Source organism: Fukomys damarensis, unplaced genomic scaffold, assembly GCF_012274545.1.
Source record: "Fukomys damarensis isolate Sample0158 unplaced genomic scaffold, DMR_v1.0_HiC HiC_scaffold_19, whole genome shotgun sequence".
NCBI lineage: Eukaryota > Metazoa > Chordata > Mammalia > Rodentia > Bathyergidae > Fukomys > Fukomys damarensis.
In genome coordinates, this window is record NW_022900931.1 from 17,777,488 (window position 1) to 17,793,697 (window position 16,210).

General features: G+C 39.7%; 1 protein-coding gene across 1 annotated transcript in view; it reads right to left on the reverse strand.

The window, feature by feature from the left end:
• Nucleotides 1-2,100: 2,100 nt before the first annotated feature.
• The window catches only part of Ldhb (lactate dehydrogenase B), a 15,894-nt gene continuing 1,784 nt past the window's right edge, over nucleotides 2,101-16,210 (reverse strand). Inside the window, exons 2-7 of the mRNA XM_033766277.1 lie at nucleotides 11,026-11,143; nucleotides 8,913-9,086; nucleotides 6,785-6,958; nucleotides 5,701-5,818; nucleotides 3,895-4,018; nucleotides 2,101-2,464 (exon numbers count right to left, since the gene is read on the reverse strand). Coding sequence (XP_033622168.1) covers nucleotides 2,297-2,464; nucleotides 3,895-4,018; nucleotides 5,701-5,818; nucleotides 6,785-6,958; nucleotides 8,913-9,086; nucleotides 11,026-11,143 — 876 coding nt within the window. The 3' untranslated portion in view covers nucleotides 2,101-2,296. The remainder of the gene's footprint in view (nucleotides 2,465-3,894; nucleotides 4,019-5,700; nucleotides 5,819-6,784; nucleotides 6,959-8,912; nucleotides 9,087-11,025; nucleotides 11,144-16,210) is intronic.

The following is a 16,210-nucleotide window of genomic DNA, read 5'->3' on the forward strand; positions in this document are numbered from 1 at the left end:
CAGCTTGTGATACTTCCTTGCAAAGCTGTTGGTTATGTATGTGTTATTTTTGTCGACTACTAAAATTGCCCTAGTCCTTGTTCTTAGCATTATGCAGCCTGCTAGAAATGACCAGTGGTGCAGTGCACGAGTTGACAGCCCAGCTGTCAAGGAGCAGGCACAGGTGGGAGGTGCGATTTCCAGGCCACCCTCGAGCCCCTCACAGCTCCGCAGACTTGCCTGGCAACCCTCAGTGTTGTGCAGCGTAGGGGCCAAATGCCATCTCGGTGGGAGCAAACAAGTCACGATCAGGGATGTGAGTTGTCCTCCCCTTCTGGTTGATTTTTTTCCCCTTTTTGGGAGAAAAAATTTTCTGTGTGATTCAACCCTTCAAAAACCTTTAGATTTCCTGTGTTTCCTAGATAATTGCTTTTGCCCAACCCAGCATCATTTTAGAAACGATTCATCATCCAAGTAGCTGTTCTTTGATCTCTAATAAGCAAACTTCTTATTGGTCTGGGCTTTTGCTCAGTGGCACCGCGCCTGCCTCAGAAGCACAAGGTCCTGAATTCGATCCCAGATAAGGAAGGAAGTAAGGAAGGAAGGAAGAGAGCCTCTTGGCTGTTTCCAAAATAAATTTAGTTAAATCTGAATCTTAGAGATACAATAATTTGCTTATCCCCATATAAAAGTTAAATCTATTGATTTTTTACATTGTAATGTCTGACCTTTATTATCTGAGCACAGACAAATTAATACAGGATATGGAAAAGGAACAATCATTCTGCGTTTCAAGCTAATAATCTAGAAAGAAACACAGGTCTCAGTTTACCCCATACTCAGTTTACCCTGAAACGGAGAATCTGCTCAGACAGAGCCTGTTTGATGAGCTGGAAAGGCGTACTATTTGCTATGACTAATGCTTATTATGTTATATGATGAAGATATATGTGTAACATTTAACAGAATGTCAAACTTTCCTAAGGAGAAAATTAGCTTACCTCGAAAAAGCCTCGTGAACCCTGGCTTCTATGAACAATGGCAAACGGTCTGGAGATCTAGTGAGCCGACTGTCTGGGTGGCTTTGCTTTGCAATGTAGACAAGAACTTTGTGGGGAGAAATAGCACCGCCAGAGCTTTCCAAATGTCTGTGAAGAACACATCCTAAAAGAAAATAAGTTGCTTTTCCACAGTATAGCAGAGTGACAAAAAGCAGGAAGACAGTCCACCAGAATTTCTGAAGATGTCAATGGCTCTATTAGGTTTGATGTATAGATGCCTCCTTGAAAAAACTTTCCAACATTTCTTTTTCCAACAAAAAACAGTAAACCACTGGGGTTCAGCTCAGTGGTTCTGCCGTCTACCTCATAAGCGCAAGGGCCCCGAGTTCAATCCCTGTGCCAAAAAGAAAAAAAAAAAAAGCTGACACATATACAAAATCCAGGAAAAAATAGTAAACAACATGTACACAGAGATTAAAAGCTAAAAAGTAGAAAAATTATACTTCATTATGGTCCTTTCCACCCGCCTGGAGCTCACAATTAATGCTTCCCCTCAACTCTACCCCATGAACTTTAAAGTTATATAGCCTTTGTGTGTGTGTGTGTGTGTGTGTGTGTGTGTGTGTGTGCGCGCGCAGCCTGACAATTTTCAATGCTTATGGAATCAAACATAAATATTATTTTTCCTCCCTCAACTTCTCTGCAACAGAACTCATTCCAATTATACAAAGCTTTTTTTTTTTGAGAAGTTACTCCTTTTAGAGAAGTAAAATGAACTTCCTTGCAAAAGTTACATAACTGGGCCAGAGATTTAGCCCAGTGGTTCTGCTGCCTGCCTCGCAAGCCCAAGGACCTGAGTTCGATCCTTGGTGCCAAAAAAAATAGTTTACATAACTGATACCCACTGCGACTTCTTCAGCTGTAGCCTGAAAACAGTGACCGCACTCTTGGGACAAGATTAGGGAACTTGCTGTGCCAGATTTGTCAGAGCTAAGAGGGCACATGATACAGCACAGATGCTTTGGAATTTGGGGTTATTTATGACATGTGGGAGCAGTCTTTGGAAATAATGACTCAAATCTTTCAGACACGATCAAAGAAGGAATCCCAGAAACAGAAGCACACTGCAATAGTTAATTTTATTTGTTCAAGAGCTCATACTGCAAGCATTAAACCAGCCCGGGCTTTGATTCTGTGAGCTCCTATCAAGATATTAAGGAAGAAGCAAAGTAGGACCCATGCATGTGGATGAAGGCTACAGGCTCAGGATTAGTCACAGGGTAGTTTTTCGACTTCTACAGCCTGGAATGCAGCAGTCACAGGTCTTTCAGGTCCTTCTGGATGTCCCACAGGGTATCCGCACTTTTCTTGAGCTGGGCAACCTCTTCATCCTTCAGCTTCTGGTTGATAACGCTGGTTAATCCGCGAGCATTCAGGATGCAGGGGAGGCTCAGGAAGACTTCATTCTCAATGCCGTACATGCCCTGCAGGAGCAGCGAAGGCACTTAAGAACATGGCAAGCCTCACTCAGGAAGACTGATCGCACAGCTAGGAACAGAAAGAACTCCAGGGACTGATAAGCATGCATGCACCCTCTCTAACCAGATTCTCATCACCTCCAGGTCTATTTCTCCTGTACCTTATGCTTTAAAGTGGGTTTTATGCAGGAAGTATGCAACATATACTGTGATAAGAACAGAAAGCTGGAAGAATGATTGTATTGAATTATCCCAAATATGTTTTAGTGAAAAATACTCTCCACTTGAACACACTTTTAGTAAAATTTGACAGAACTCCTCAAACTTTTAATAAAATTTGACAGAACCTTTCAAGTGACTTTCACGTGTGACTCTTAATGGATTACTTTCCATGAATCCTTAAATTTCTTATGGATTTTTAGTTTAATAGATCGTAAGCCGGGGATTTAGCTCAGTGGTTCTGGCTCCTGCCTTGCAAACACAAGGACCCAAGTTCAATCCCCGGTACCAAAAAAAAAAAAAAAGAGTAAATAGATGGTAATGTTTAATAGGTAGAGAGAACAACAGGTTATGTCCACCTAGGAGATGTTAATAACTGGAGGCCACTAGTACAAAAGATTTAAGAGTAGTAGTTTCTAAAATACTTTACCAGTTTATATAAGGTAATTTATTCCCACAGTCAATTTCACCACACAACTAATCAGATTATTTAGATATATTAAACAAGTTACTTCAATGTAATTTTAAAACGTTTTGTATATTTACAAAAGCAGAATAAACTAATTCCTAGGTATGTACTCTAGGACTCAGCAGTTACCAAGTTTTGCCATGTTTTAGTTTCTAAAATATTTTAAAACAAACATCTAAATCACATTTTACCTCTACATCTTCTGCACCGCTCTCTTCTACGCATTTCTTTTAATGTACTGCATTCCCTCCTTACTCTTTCACTTTCAGCAATGACTTATGAAAAATGAGTCACCTTACTACAATTTTACTTTTGTTTAAATCACCTTCATCATTTAGTGTGCTTGCTCTATAGCTTTTGAATTAAACTAAATTTGCTAAGGTAGCAAAGGCCACGTGAACAGCAAACGATAGGGCTGGGGATTTAGCTCAGCGGTTCGGCGGCCTGCCTTGCAAGCACAAGGACCCGAGTTTGATCCCCGGTACAAAAAAAAAAAAAAAAAACCAAATGACAGCTCATGATGCCAATTTAAAGTGAACATGTATGCACTCAAGCGATCATACACTGTATACAGGGAAGAATAACAAAAAATGACCAATGTCTCAGCTTCTACATGCGTGGGCTCTTGTCCTAGACGTCCATGGAAAGGGGACTAAGTTGACACAAAGTGCCGAGACCCAGAAATGACTGCGGAGAGTAACTTTACCTTGTACTTTAGGAATCATATGACGTTTTACTAGTTTCTTACCTTCACCATGGTTGACACTGGATGAATCCTTGACAGATTTTTCAAGATGGACTCAATGAGGTCAGCCACGCTTAAGCCAATGGCCCAGTTGGTGTACCCTTTCAGCTTGATGACTTCATAGGCACTAAGGAAAAAATAAAGCATAAATGACCACTGAAACCAGACTCCCTGGCTTTGACTCCTGCTCGATTCCTTACTGCCTGTTAAACTTGGGCAAATCGTTAACATTTTTTGCCACAGTGTTGTTTTCAAGTAACGGTGTTTTCTATTTCGTAAGTATTTTTATGAGGGTTAAATGAATATACAAATATTCTTCACTGAAGGACCGACCTGACTAACGACTGTTAAAATGTACGGTTGAGCCATGCTATTCAGATTTATGACCTGCTGCTTGGATTTACAACATGCCATTTTTTTTTGACAGTTCAAAACACCTTGTTTTTAGAGCCTCAAAGCCTTTTTTTGGAAGGGGGGAATAGTACACTGTGTTTATACAGTATTGTAAGTTTTGCTGATTGTTGCTGTAGTTTTATGTTCTGCAATATATCACTGCAAGAAAGGGGAAAAGCAAAGTCATCAACTTGGCATTTTCTTTGACTTTTTCTTTGCTCTGAATAGTGTAAGGAATAGACTATATATAATTCCTCATTTTGCAATCCATTTATGTAATGATCCAGTCCCAGGAACAGAACTTGGTTGTTAAATGAGGAGTGTCTAACACCACAGGTAGAAAGTATAAGGCTGTCAGTACTACATGCAGGCAGCACACAAATATTTTGATAAATTTAAACAGCTAACTGTATAAGTATCTGTAAAGTCATATGGTAGAATGTGCACTTTCCAATCAATGTAACTTTTACATGAATGTATTTCCAAACAACTAAGGAAAAAAGCAAACAATGAAAGTAGAACAAAATGTGCCTTGACTGTGAGGTCCCCCTTGCCATTGTCACCTAATAGCACGATCAGCTAACTTGAGAAGTGATGACAATATCCTACCTGGCGATTTCCAGGTAAGAGTACAAATTATACACCTCACAGCTCACAAAGGCACTGATACCTGACAAGTAGCAGGAATCACTCTCATGAGTATCAGGAAATCAGGACTTAACGTACTCGGCCACTGACCAGAAGGTCTTCAGATTACATTACATGCAGTGAATGAGCCCTTGTTTTCTCATTTAGAAAAAAAACAGGATAATGGTCATTGAAATTCTAGTGACTGTTTCAACTTTAAAAAAATTATTTTTCTTTATACACAGGTCAAGTTCCTTTAAAAAAAATCATTAAAATTGAACTAAATAAAACTGTTCGACATTTGAGATAGCAGTTAGTCTTATTGCAAAAATTCCCTGCCAATAATAACATTTATTTTGAATATTTTATCAAAGAAAGGGTGTGGGGACATCTATAGTTGAGAGAGGAAAGGTAAGAACAGGTTGAATACTTTCAACAATCCATCCTCCAGTACTTTAGTCCACCATGAGACTTAGGAGGTTTATGTTTTTAATCTTTTAGGATAAATCAACCTTATCCAAAGATGGAAGGGAAGGTGAACATCCTTCTCACTAGTTAATTCTGAGTTCAGCTCTAGTTACCTTTATTACAACTGTTTCTACAGAGAAAATATTTGCTTTCCCTAGAGAGGCTGGCGTAGCAAATCTGACCAATCTGTCAATCCTGCATGCTTCCAAAGATAACTACGTACTAATGAAGTTTATGAGCAGGCAGCCATGAGAACTGTTTATAATTTTACCTAACTCAACAGCACATTAATCATTCTAAATCAAGTTCCCTTCCACTTACCTTTCCACCACCATCTTATGCACCTCCTTCCAGTTTTCACTATCGCTGTCTGTGCCCATTTCTGGGTTCAGTTCCTGGAGGGAAACACCTGCTACATTCACTCCGCTCCACACAGCCACTGTAAGAAAAAAGGAAAAGGAGGGGGGCAAGCATTTGAGGTGTTTCTGCTTTGTAAATCTTAGTTCAGATTTCACCTCTGATACAAGTTACTGACTCCCAGCTGGTACCGCACCAATGATAAGTGACTGACTCCCTGCACAGTATGCCATTTTGTGGGACATTTCTTCTTAGGTCTGCTTTGAAATGGCAACATGTCTGACCTTTTAATTTTCAACAAATTCGGCACACAATAAACTATGTGTCAAAGTTACAAGGAATATGGTATTTTTTAAAACTGTTTCTTGGTTTACAAAATCACGAGTCTAGCTTAGGACCATCCTAAACTTCTGATTTGAAAAATTTTAAATTTTCCTCCTGCTTATTGTTTTTTCTAATATAAGATTTTTTCTTCTAAAGTTAAAAAAATTGGATAAGACCTCAAAAAGTAGAATTATACCCACATAAAGTATAATTCTGAAAATGCAAAATAAATAAATAAATAAGGGTTACTTAAAGGGCTACAAATACAGTTATATGACCTGGATGCTGAAACTTAGATTATGTATCCCTGAGGGACCTTTGGAGTAGAACATGAAAGACTCAGGAAATACAAGCAAAAGCGTAAGTAAAGCCTAGTATTGCTAAAACAGCCATGAAGGAAAGCTGCTTATGAACAATAAAACTCTTCAGTACACAAGGTGTGAGAGGTCAAGCTAATTGAGGATGTTCACGATCCTTAATAAAATCTATGAAATCGGAGTGATCCTGCTTGTGTGATAATTCTTTTTCAGTTCATGGTAGACAGTATAGTTTAATATGGAAATTAATAAGAAAGAGATGAGAGTAAAAAGGAGTAAATGGTGAAGCAAATGAGAAAAAGGAACTAACTATACTATTTTAAAGGGCATAAACATAAAATTTAAAATCAAGAATTAAAAAGAGCAAGACCATAAGAACCTGGTAAATTTTTTTTTTTTTTTTTTACCACTTGAGTCGCCATGTTCTCCCAGAATCCATCCATGGCAACTGCTGGGATGAATGCCAAGTTTTTCAGCCATAAGATAGCGAAATCTAGCAGAATCCAGGTTGCATCCACTTCCAATCACACGGTGCTTGGGCAATCCACTTAGTTTCCAGGTAACGTATGTAAGAATGTCCACTAAATGTTTAAGAAAAAAAATACAGGTAAGCAAATCAAAACTGATTTCAATTAGTGGTTGCCCTAGCTTCCTCCTTCTGCATTCCCATATGAGATGTGGCCAGAACAATAGAAATATTTATTTCCTTGGGTCTGAGATATTGTTCAATTAACTACTGTGATCCACGAGGCATAAAAATGTTCTGTTTACTGGAGATCTATGCTGTATCCTTTGTTTCCATGTGGCACAACCCCACATCTCCACAGAGGTCCACCTGTCTAAAAATAAAAACCTAGGGGGCACAGAGGCTGGAGATGCAGCTCAGTGTAAAGGCCCTGCATTCAACCCTCTGTACTATTAAGTCAGTCAATCAGTGAAAGGAATGTGAGAAGCTGGAAATCAATCCTGCAGTCTCCACCTCCCTACTTACCTACAGACCCCGGCAAGATATTTTAAGGGTCTTTCGACGAGCTGATCTCGCTTCCCTGACAAATCTGATTCACTAGTGGTGACTCCCTGGCAAATTCGATTTCGGAGCTCTCCCTTGCAAGTTAAATAATCAGTTTGTGACATCTGCCTGAGACTCCGGAAGCAAAAACTTACAGCTATTTGTCCTTCTCATTCTATACCTATCTCCCAGATTTATATTTCTATATAAGACTAAATGATTTAGTAAGCCCCAATCTAGGTGTGTAGAGAGTAAGAATAATGCCAAAATAATTTCCACTGTTGCTGGTTCTCAACTCTCAATATTTAATAAACTGCAAGGGGTCCCTTCTTTCATTCTGTCTTTCCCTAACGTATCACCAGAGACAAATTGTTTTACCTTTCAGCAATAGCACTCCCACACTCACCAACATACAATAAGTTTGATGGCAAACAACACTGTTGACTTCAAACAAAAGAAGTGTGAAAGAAAATGAATTTTAATCACTTAGGCTGTCAAAAGACAAAGCCACAATTTAAATATCTTAATTGGCTTTTTTTTTCCCTAGAACCAGGGGATACTTTTGTCCATAAAACAAAGTAAATGTTGTATTGGGCTAAGCAGAAATGTTTGGTTTAACACATAAAGGATGAAGAAAACAGAAACAAAAGAACAGAAAGTGGAATTGGTTGTTTCAAAGTTACTTTCTTTTAAAGTGGGAACAAAACATTAGAAACTGATTGGTCAATATGGGGAATTTCAGATTCCCTCTTTTGCAAGAATTAAACAGCATGTCAACTGAACTGGCCCTTTGGGGAAATGTGGCTGTTATCTCCCTATTCCTGATTTATCATGGCAGATAAACGACTTGGTTTCAGCCTTGACATGAGTGACTCCACTTTGGCTTTTAGCCTGGTCTGTTGGAGCTCCACACAGAAGCTTAGTCCTAAACTTTGGCCTCCTATAATTTTTAATTAAAAAAGCTAGAGAAGGAGCATCATTTCCAGTAATAAATTTTAATGGTTTTTCTGCAGAAGTATTTAGCAAGGAAAGCGGTCTTTGTGTTACATTTGTCATTAACAACTTTTGTCTGTATTATTTTTAAAACCAAATTGATAACAGTAATATTTTTGAGTTCTCTTCAAATTCAGTCTTGATTCAGGTTCTAAAGACTTTAGAGGTAAGGATGCTAGAATGAGTTTCCCAAAAAAATAGGTCAAAATGTTTCTTACAAATTGAAGCCACATTTAAATCATTCATTCCCTCCATATTGTTTCCCAAAACAACCTTTTTAAATGAAGTATTAAAGCCCTATGGCTCTACAAAAAGCCAGATAAGGCAAAAAGATGAAGTTTCATCATCAACAAAACTATCCTTATATTTTGAACACCTGGCCTGGCACCCTGTTTGTTTTGTGAGCAAACAGAAGACGTGGGAACCACTGCTTTGAGTGAATAATGGGACTAATTTGAAGTCCAAAACATGAGAAGGCCCTCAAACACTGAACTTGATGGACAGGACCGAGACAGAAAGTGCAGTAAGAATACCTGGGTTGGAAACCACAATGATGATGCAGTCAGGACTGTACTTGACGATCTGAGGAATAATGAATTTAAAGACATTCACATTTCTCTGCACCAGGTTGAGGCGGCTCTCTCCTTCTTGCTGACGGACTCCAGCGGTGACCACCACAATCTTCGAATTGGCAGTCACAGAGTAATCTTGAAAAAGAAAGAGAAAAACAACCCTTAAATGTCCATTTCCATCAAAATATGCTGTATTCAAAGCGCTCTACAGCCTAACCAGAAAATGAGCTTCTAGAATTTAAGAATTACATTTTTTACTGGGCCTGCTGATGTGGGCCTGTAATCCCAGCACTCTGAGAGGCTGAGGCAGGAGGATTACAAATATGAGCCCAGCTTGGATGACTTAGGGAGACCGTCTCAAAATAAAAAATAAAAACAGGTTGAGGACGTAGCTAATTGCAAAGACCCTCAGTCCAATCCCTAGTACTACACAATACATAAACAGTTTTCCATATTAAAAGATTCTGAAGTACAATACTCCTGCAGCTACTTTTGTTTTCGAGTTACATGGAAGTAACCCAACTAAGATTAGGTCAGAAAAAGAAGTCAGGAAATAAAGTCGACCCTAAATTATGTGTGTATGGTTAAGAAATTCATTGGATTTTTAATAATACTGAAATGCTGACAGTGAGTAGGAAATCCAGTAAATAGACTTCCAACAGAAAATTTAAAAAATCAATTTGTGTTCTTAATTCAGTAAAATGAAAAAGCAGGCACTAAAAGAAATAAAAAATCAATTTAAAATTGCTTCTAGGTATACGATGCTATGTAGATCTATGGAGGAGAAAGAAGGCACTTTGCTTTTGGCTAGAAACTAAAACCATAGAGTGCTAATATTTAATATTTTGAGAGTTTCTTCACTTTTTAGCTATGAGTTTCCCTGAAGAATCTATCTATCTTTTTTGTGAAGGAAATGTCTCTTTTTTCAAAACATACAGACTTGAAAATTTAGTGTGGTCATTATGTGCAGCAGTCATAGTTGAGTTATATAATTAAACTGGTTGTGATGTGACTTTAGACACTCCTCTCCCGGGTAACAAGGAAAACTGTCTGCACCTCATGGGGCTGCTGTGAAGATGAAGCCAGATGAGCTAAAGCGTGGAAAATGCTTCCCCAGTACTCAGAATGTTAATGATTCCGTAAAAAGCAGCTATCAATACTTTCTTGAAGGCACCCAAACTACCACTACCAGTTAAAGAAGAAACTGCTGCCACTCAATGTACCAGGATGAGCAGTCATTTTCAGGCAAGAAATGAGAGGAGGAGGCTGGGAAAAGTGGGAAATGGAGGTTGCCCTCGGCTCTTGAACATCTGCGTAGGCCCTGCCAGAGGTCTGAATATAAATAAACCTGTACCAAAAGACAGGAAGTCTTTTAAAGAAATGAATAGGTTTCTTAGAAAAAAAACCCGTTTTGGAAACAAAGATAACTAGTGCAGCAGCGTGAAATGTGAGTACTTGATCAGCTTTCCCTTGTGTTTCCAGTGAGAAAATGTCCACTGGCTCTGCACATTTTAACGAGTTTCTAGGGATTGAAGCAGGAAAAGTGGCACACAGGAAAAACATAGTCGACACCAAACTAAGCCACACTGTGTGTAACAATTGGTTATTTTCTCTTAATGATACCTACCTAGGATCAATTTTGGCTAATGAATGTATTTCTAGTTACTGGCTATTAAGAAGCAAATGTAAACTTAATATATTAGGAATGAAAAGCAGAATCTCCTAAGGAAAGAAAAACAAATTTTTAGATTAAAAAGAGAATGAATTAGAAGGAAAATTTGAAAATTTGAAATTACTAAAACAGATCACGAACACTTGATTGTTTTGTTATATGTATTATAGCTCAGTAAGGCCATTTTAAAAAGGAACAAAAACACCACAGCTCAATGGGATGTGAACATTTGATTGTTAACAGTCACTGAAATAACTTCCAAATTTTCAAAATGACTTAATTAAGAAATGTTTAATACAACAGTAGAGTGTACGTTGCCTAGCATGTGCAAGGTCCTGGACTCCATACCCAGCACCACAAATCATAAAGAAATATGTAACAGCAGTAATAATTTAAGACTACCTTTATCTGCCACAATCTTGGATGTCTGAAGGAACAAGCTTCCATGCTGCAGATCCATCATTTCCCCTTTGAGTTTATCTTCCAAAACATCCACAAGAGCAAGTTCGTCAGCCAGAGACTATAAACACAAAAGCAGGTGTTAATACCCAGGGTGTGGCACAATCCAACTCAAAAAGAACTTGGCTAAGCACCAACTGGCTAAAACCCTCACAAACTTCACCCTGGAGTTAGGTCCTCCACCAGGATCCAATTTGCACGATATAACTGAGTTTCAGAACATGTAGGCTTGAAGATTTCTTAGGAAGCAGTCGTGGTTCCACAGTAGACAGAGACAGACTGAGACTAATCTACACCCAAAGCAGCCTTGGGAAGTTGTTGTCCAGGTATCATTGCAGTTCACAATTTCAGATTTGGTTTAAATCACTGAGGATGTGAGTTCGCTTTAGAGCAGGACCTGAGCTCCTGGTGAAGCTCAGAAAGCTAAGGTTAGCGCCGATCAATTCAGATGTCTTGGTGGGGAAAGAGGGAAAGTCTGACGGATGGCAGTGTCTAGTATCAGTATGTCTCATCCATCCAAACCTGCACCTCAGTCTCTCTTATCTTGGAGTTCTCATTTTCAGTTTCAACTGTCTATCATCGCTTTTCTGCCTCCACCACCAAAATAAATTCTGCATGAATAAATAAACTATTTTTCCAGTACTCAAGAGGCAGAGGCAAGAGGATCACTGTTGAATTCAAAGCTAACCTGGGCTACATAGTAAGTTCAGGACCAGCCTGAACTACAAAGTGAGACCTTGTCTCAAAACAAAACAAAACATAAATAAAATTCTTAAATAAAAATAAACTAATCTTGACAGAGCATTACAATTTTCTATGTTCTCTAATAGTGGGAGGAAAAAAAAAAGCCAACCAAAAGATTCTCCCTTTCAGAAATAAGTCAGTTCTTCAGCAAGTCCTAGATCTTCTTGTAAGAGGAGATGGTTCTATTTAAATGCATCTAACTAACCTTTCTGCTTTGATATTCCTTTCTACTATGGAAGCCTATAATTTACAAGCTAATTAAAAAGTAGATAACCTTCCTTTTGCAACACCACTAAAGACTTGGCCTCTATGGTTTTCTAGGGCTGTTAACAAGATAATCGGTAATGTATCCATGCTGGAATTCACTTTCAAATGTAAATGCCTCCGCTGAGGACAGCAGTGTGATCTAGTGCAGGAGCACACAGGTGAAGGGGTTAACTTAACCATGAAAAGGTAGGTCACTGGGTTCGGGAATGGGCCTCAAAGGATCCGGTGAAGCAGCCCAGGTTGGAGTGGAGCCGGAGGAAGGCAAGGCCAGCAGGGAGGAGAAACACAGAGAAGAGTTAGCCAGTAAGTGAACTTGACCTACTGACATTGGCTTGCCACACCAAACAGCTCCTGCTTCCGGTGCGAGAAGTGAGAATAACAAGAGTCCCCAGGGGCGAGAATGCTGAGTTGCTGGTGAGCCTCAAAAGGTGACTTCCAGGAGGCTTGCTGGTGAGGGCTTAAGAGTTTCCTTGGGACTGAATGGGTTCTCACTCAGTTCTATGCAACCCAACTGGAGTACTTGCCAGTGCTTGGAAGGACCGATTCCAAGTTGGGGAATACTTAGAAACTATTTTCTCATTTCTGTGTAGTCATTTCGTCTAGGGATTCTGCATTTGTGAAATCAACCTCACATCAAAAATATTTTTTTGAAAAAATCTGCAATTGTGGTACACAGGTACAGGTTTAGTATGTAGACTGTTTTCAGTATTATAAGTAATCAAGATGCTTAAAGTATACAGGAGGATATGTGTAGCTTATATGCAAAAACTATATCATTTTATATAATATCCTTAAGGATGCTTGGATTTAGGTATCTATGGGGATCTTGGAACCAAACTCCCGGAGATGCGAGGTGTTACCTATCAAATACCAGCATTAACTGTGATCCAATTTTACTTAAAACTGTGACATTCCTTGACAGTCTCTGAGAAGGTCACACATATTCCTCTTTTGTATTTAAGTCCATAATGAATACCACATAGCTTAAAAATAGTAACAGAATTCTGTGAAGGTGCTAAGCACTAGAAATATCTATCAGTCTTATTTCAGGAACACCACATGGGTTGCTGGACAACTGAACAGCACAACTCAGGGCTTAAGTAGGAGAGGATGTCACAGGAACTCAGATACTACTTTCAGTGGGTGTGATGAGCTGGCCGAGAAGAGCATGTTTAGCTGGCTAGGAAGGAAACGATCCAACACTTAAAAAAAACAAAACAGAACTGCAGTGCTGAATTTACTTGGATCCGCGTGACTGAATGTCCTCCAAGGACAGAGGAACACAAATAAAGGATGTTTGGCCAAGTATTAATACTGCAGTTTGTCTCCAATCTGCCTCTTTATTCACATGTTTAACAGCCCATGAATTTACCTTATACGTATTTCACCTTGAAATTGTTTAAAATAGCAAAAGCAGTAATCTCATTAAGAAGCAAGGTCAGTTAGAAGGCAAGAATATCACTGTTGAAATCTTGTTTAATCTGTAACAAAACCGGTTTTAATCTCAAATTCAATGGGGATCAGGCACAGCCTGTAACTGCCACCAATGTCTTAATATTCTGTAGCTACATTTTTATATTCAAGTTTCCAGTCTAGTATGCAGGAAATTTTGTGGGAGGAAAAGGTATAATTTCTTTTTCAAATAATTAACTAGCTGGACAAGTGCCACTTATTCAATAATATGTTTTTCTTCCTCTTTGAATGTAACTTTTACCTTATTATGATTATAATTCTGGTTCACTTTGGGCTCCTACTCTGTTCCACATATCTATCCTTGTACAAAGTACACATTTTAACTTAAGTACCACTTTTTTGGGAGGTAGGTGGGTATTTTGAGACAGGGTCTTACTATGAAGTTCAGGCTGGCTTTAAACTCTTGGTGATCCTCCGACTTCAGCCACCCAAGCTCTGGGATTGCAGATATGTGCCACCATGCCCAGCATGGATCACTTTTAAGTCAACCTTTGCACTGCAAAAACTACTCTGCAACATTACTGCATTGTTTATTACCACAAGAACAGTGCCTACAACTGACTGAAGGAAAGACAGACACCCAAAGCCCCAGGGTGATGGTACTCATCTGTAATCCCAGCACTCAGAAGGCTGAGGCAGGAGGATCACACATTCAAGGCCAGTCAGGGCTACGTACTGCATAATGAGGCCCTGCCTGGAAAACTAAACCAAAACAAACAAAAAGACACGCAAACCAAATTAGTGGGGCATGGAGGTTTGGGCTCCTGATAATCTTGCCAGGAGGCTCTGTAGGACCCTGTCCACACGGTGGGGTTGGCACACAAGTGAGGGCAACTTCATACTGAGCAGCAGAAGCCACGAGAAAGCAAACTGACAAAACTGAGGTGCCATTTATCAGTAGTGACAGGAGCACTCCTTAGTTTAATAAATATTTACTAACAAGTAGAGCAGGCATTTTCCTACTCCTCAGGATCAGAGTGGGGAACAAAGTCAGTGGTCCTCAGGCTCCTGGAATGTACCAGCAAGGGGTGGGAACTAAACCAACAAGGTGAGGTGACTTTGCTGCAAGAACATCAAGGTGATGCGAAAGGAACTCAGAACCTCGGGGAAGACCTTTCTGCACCAGAACCATGGGAGTCGGCTGTTGGATTAAAGCTCCCTGCAGCTGTTATATAAGCCATGGGGGTGCACTGTGTGGGCAAAAGCAGGAAAAGAACCTCACATCTAAATGGAGCCTAGCGAGGGTGGACGCCTGCTCCCCCTAATCTGATCCCACAACCGGCCCCTTCTGGTAACGTGGCAATGCGTGTCCCCTAAAACACATGAGTCACCGGCTCAGAAAGGCCAGAGCTGGGGCTTGGTTGTCACTGTCACCTATTCAACTTGCTGAGCCCTTGTGGAGTTTATTCCCCAACATAATACAGAGATGACAACAACACAATAGGTTTCAGGGAGGAATAAATGAAAAACACAAACACCTGGCGAAGGGTGTAGCTAGTACTTCATCCACACATTTACATTTTAACAGCTTACACAATGGCATAGGGAATAAGACACCAGAGAGCCACTCAGTTAGATCTCAAAGTCCTGGTTGCAAAATGCACCTGGTCCCTATCTTACCATGGTCTGACTTACAGTTTTGTCTTGACCTGTAAGGTTGGAAAAGCGCAGACATCCAATGAGAAGCACACTCTGAACTGTGCAAGTGAATCTTTTAAGATTTTGTCTTTTTGTTTAATCTTTTGAAAACATTTTTTATCGGTACATTTTGGATATACATAATCATCACATTCATCATAGGCTGTGTGTACACGATGTATCTCACTGGTGCTTTTGTTCCTATTTCCCTCTCCAACCTTCAACCTCTCCTTCCCCTCCTTATTTACAAAATCTTTGTTTCCGTTTTTTTTTTCCTTCCAGTCTCTCTGGCTCTTTTGTATGTAGATCTTGTCCTGGCCTAGTGACACACAGGTCTGCGCTCTGCGGGTGACACTGAGAGGAACAGGGAGCAGCAGGTCCCCTGGTACTGTGTCCTACGGGCATCGGGTTGCTTAGCTGCAACGTTCAGCAGGTCGGGTATTAAATGCATTTGGAGTCATAATTAATATTTTAAGTTTATGGGTGTATCCTTGACTTAAGCTCTTAGCACTACCAGCGGTGTGACTGTGGACAGGCTATGCCATTTTTTTAGCCTCAGCAATCTTACCTGAAGCAAGGGCATGAAGAATTCCCCTCTCCCAATGGTTTCATATGAAGCATTTTATTTAAAATACTTTCAATATAGTACATGTTCTATATATGCTTTTTAAAAGAAGTATGCACCGAAATACTTGTTTTTACTGAAAGGAATGGGGAACACTATATTGTGATTTAAGTTCCTCATAATTTGAGAAGCAGCTACATCAAATTACAGGCACCTAGACAATTAATAGTGGCTGGGCCAGGCATAGTGACACATGCCTATAATCCTAGCTACCCAGGAGGCTGAGGCAAGAAATCAAAAGTTCAAGGCCACCTGGGGGCAACTTAAGTTGACCCTTCTCAAAATAAAAACATTTTCAAAAGGCTCAGTGGTGGGCTGAGGATTTAGTTCGGTGGCACTGTGCCTGCCTTGTAAGCACAAGGTCCTGAATTAAATACCCGG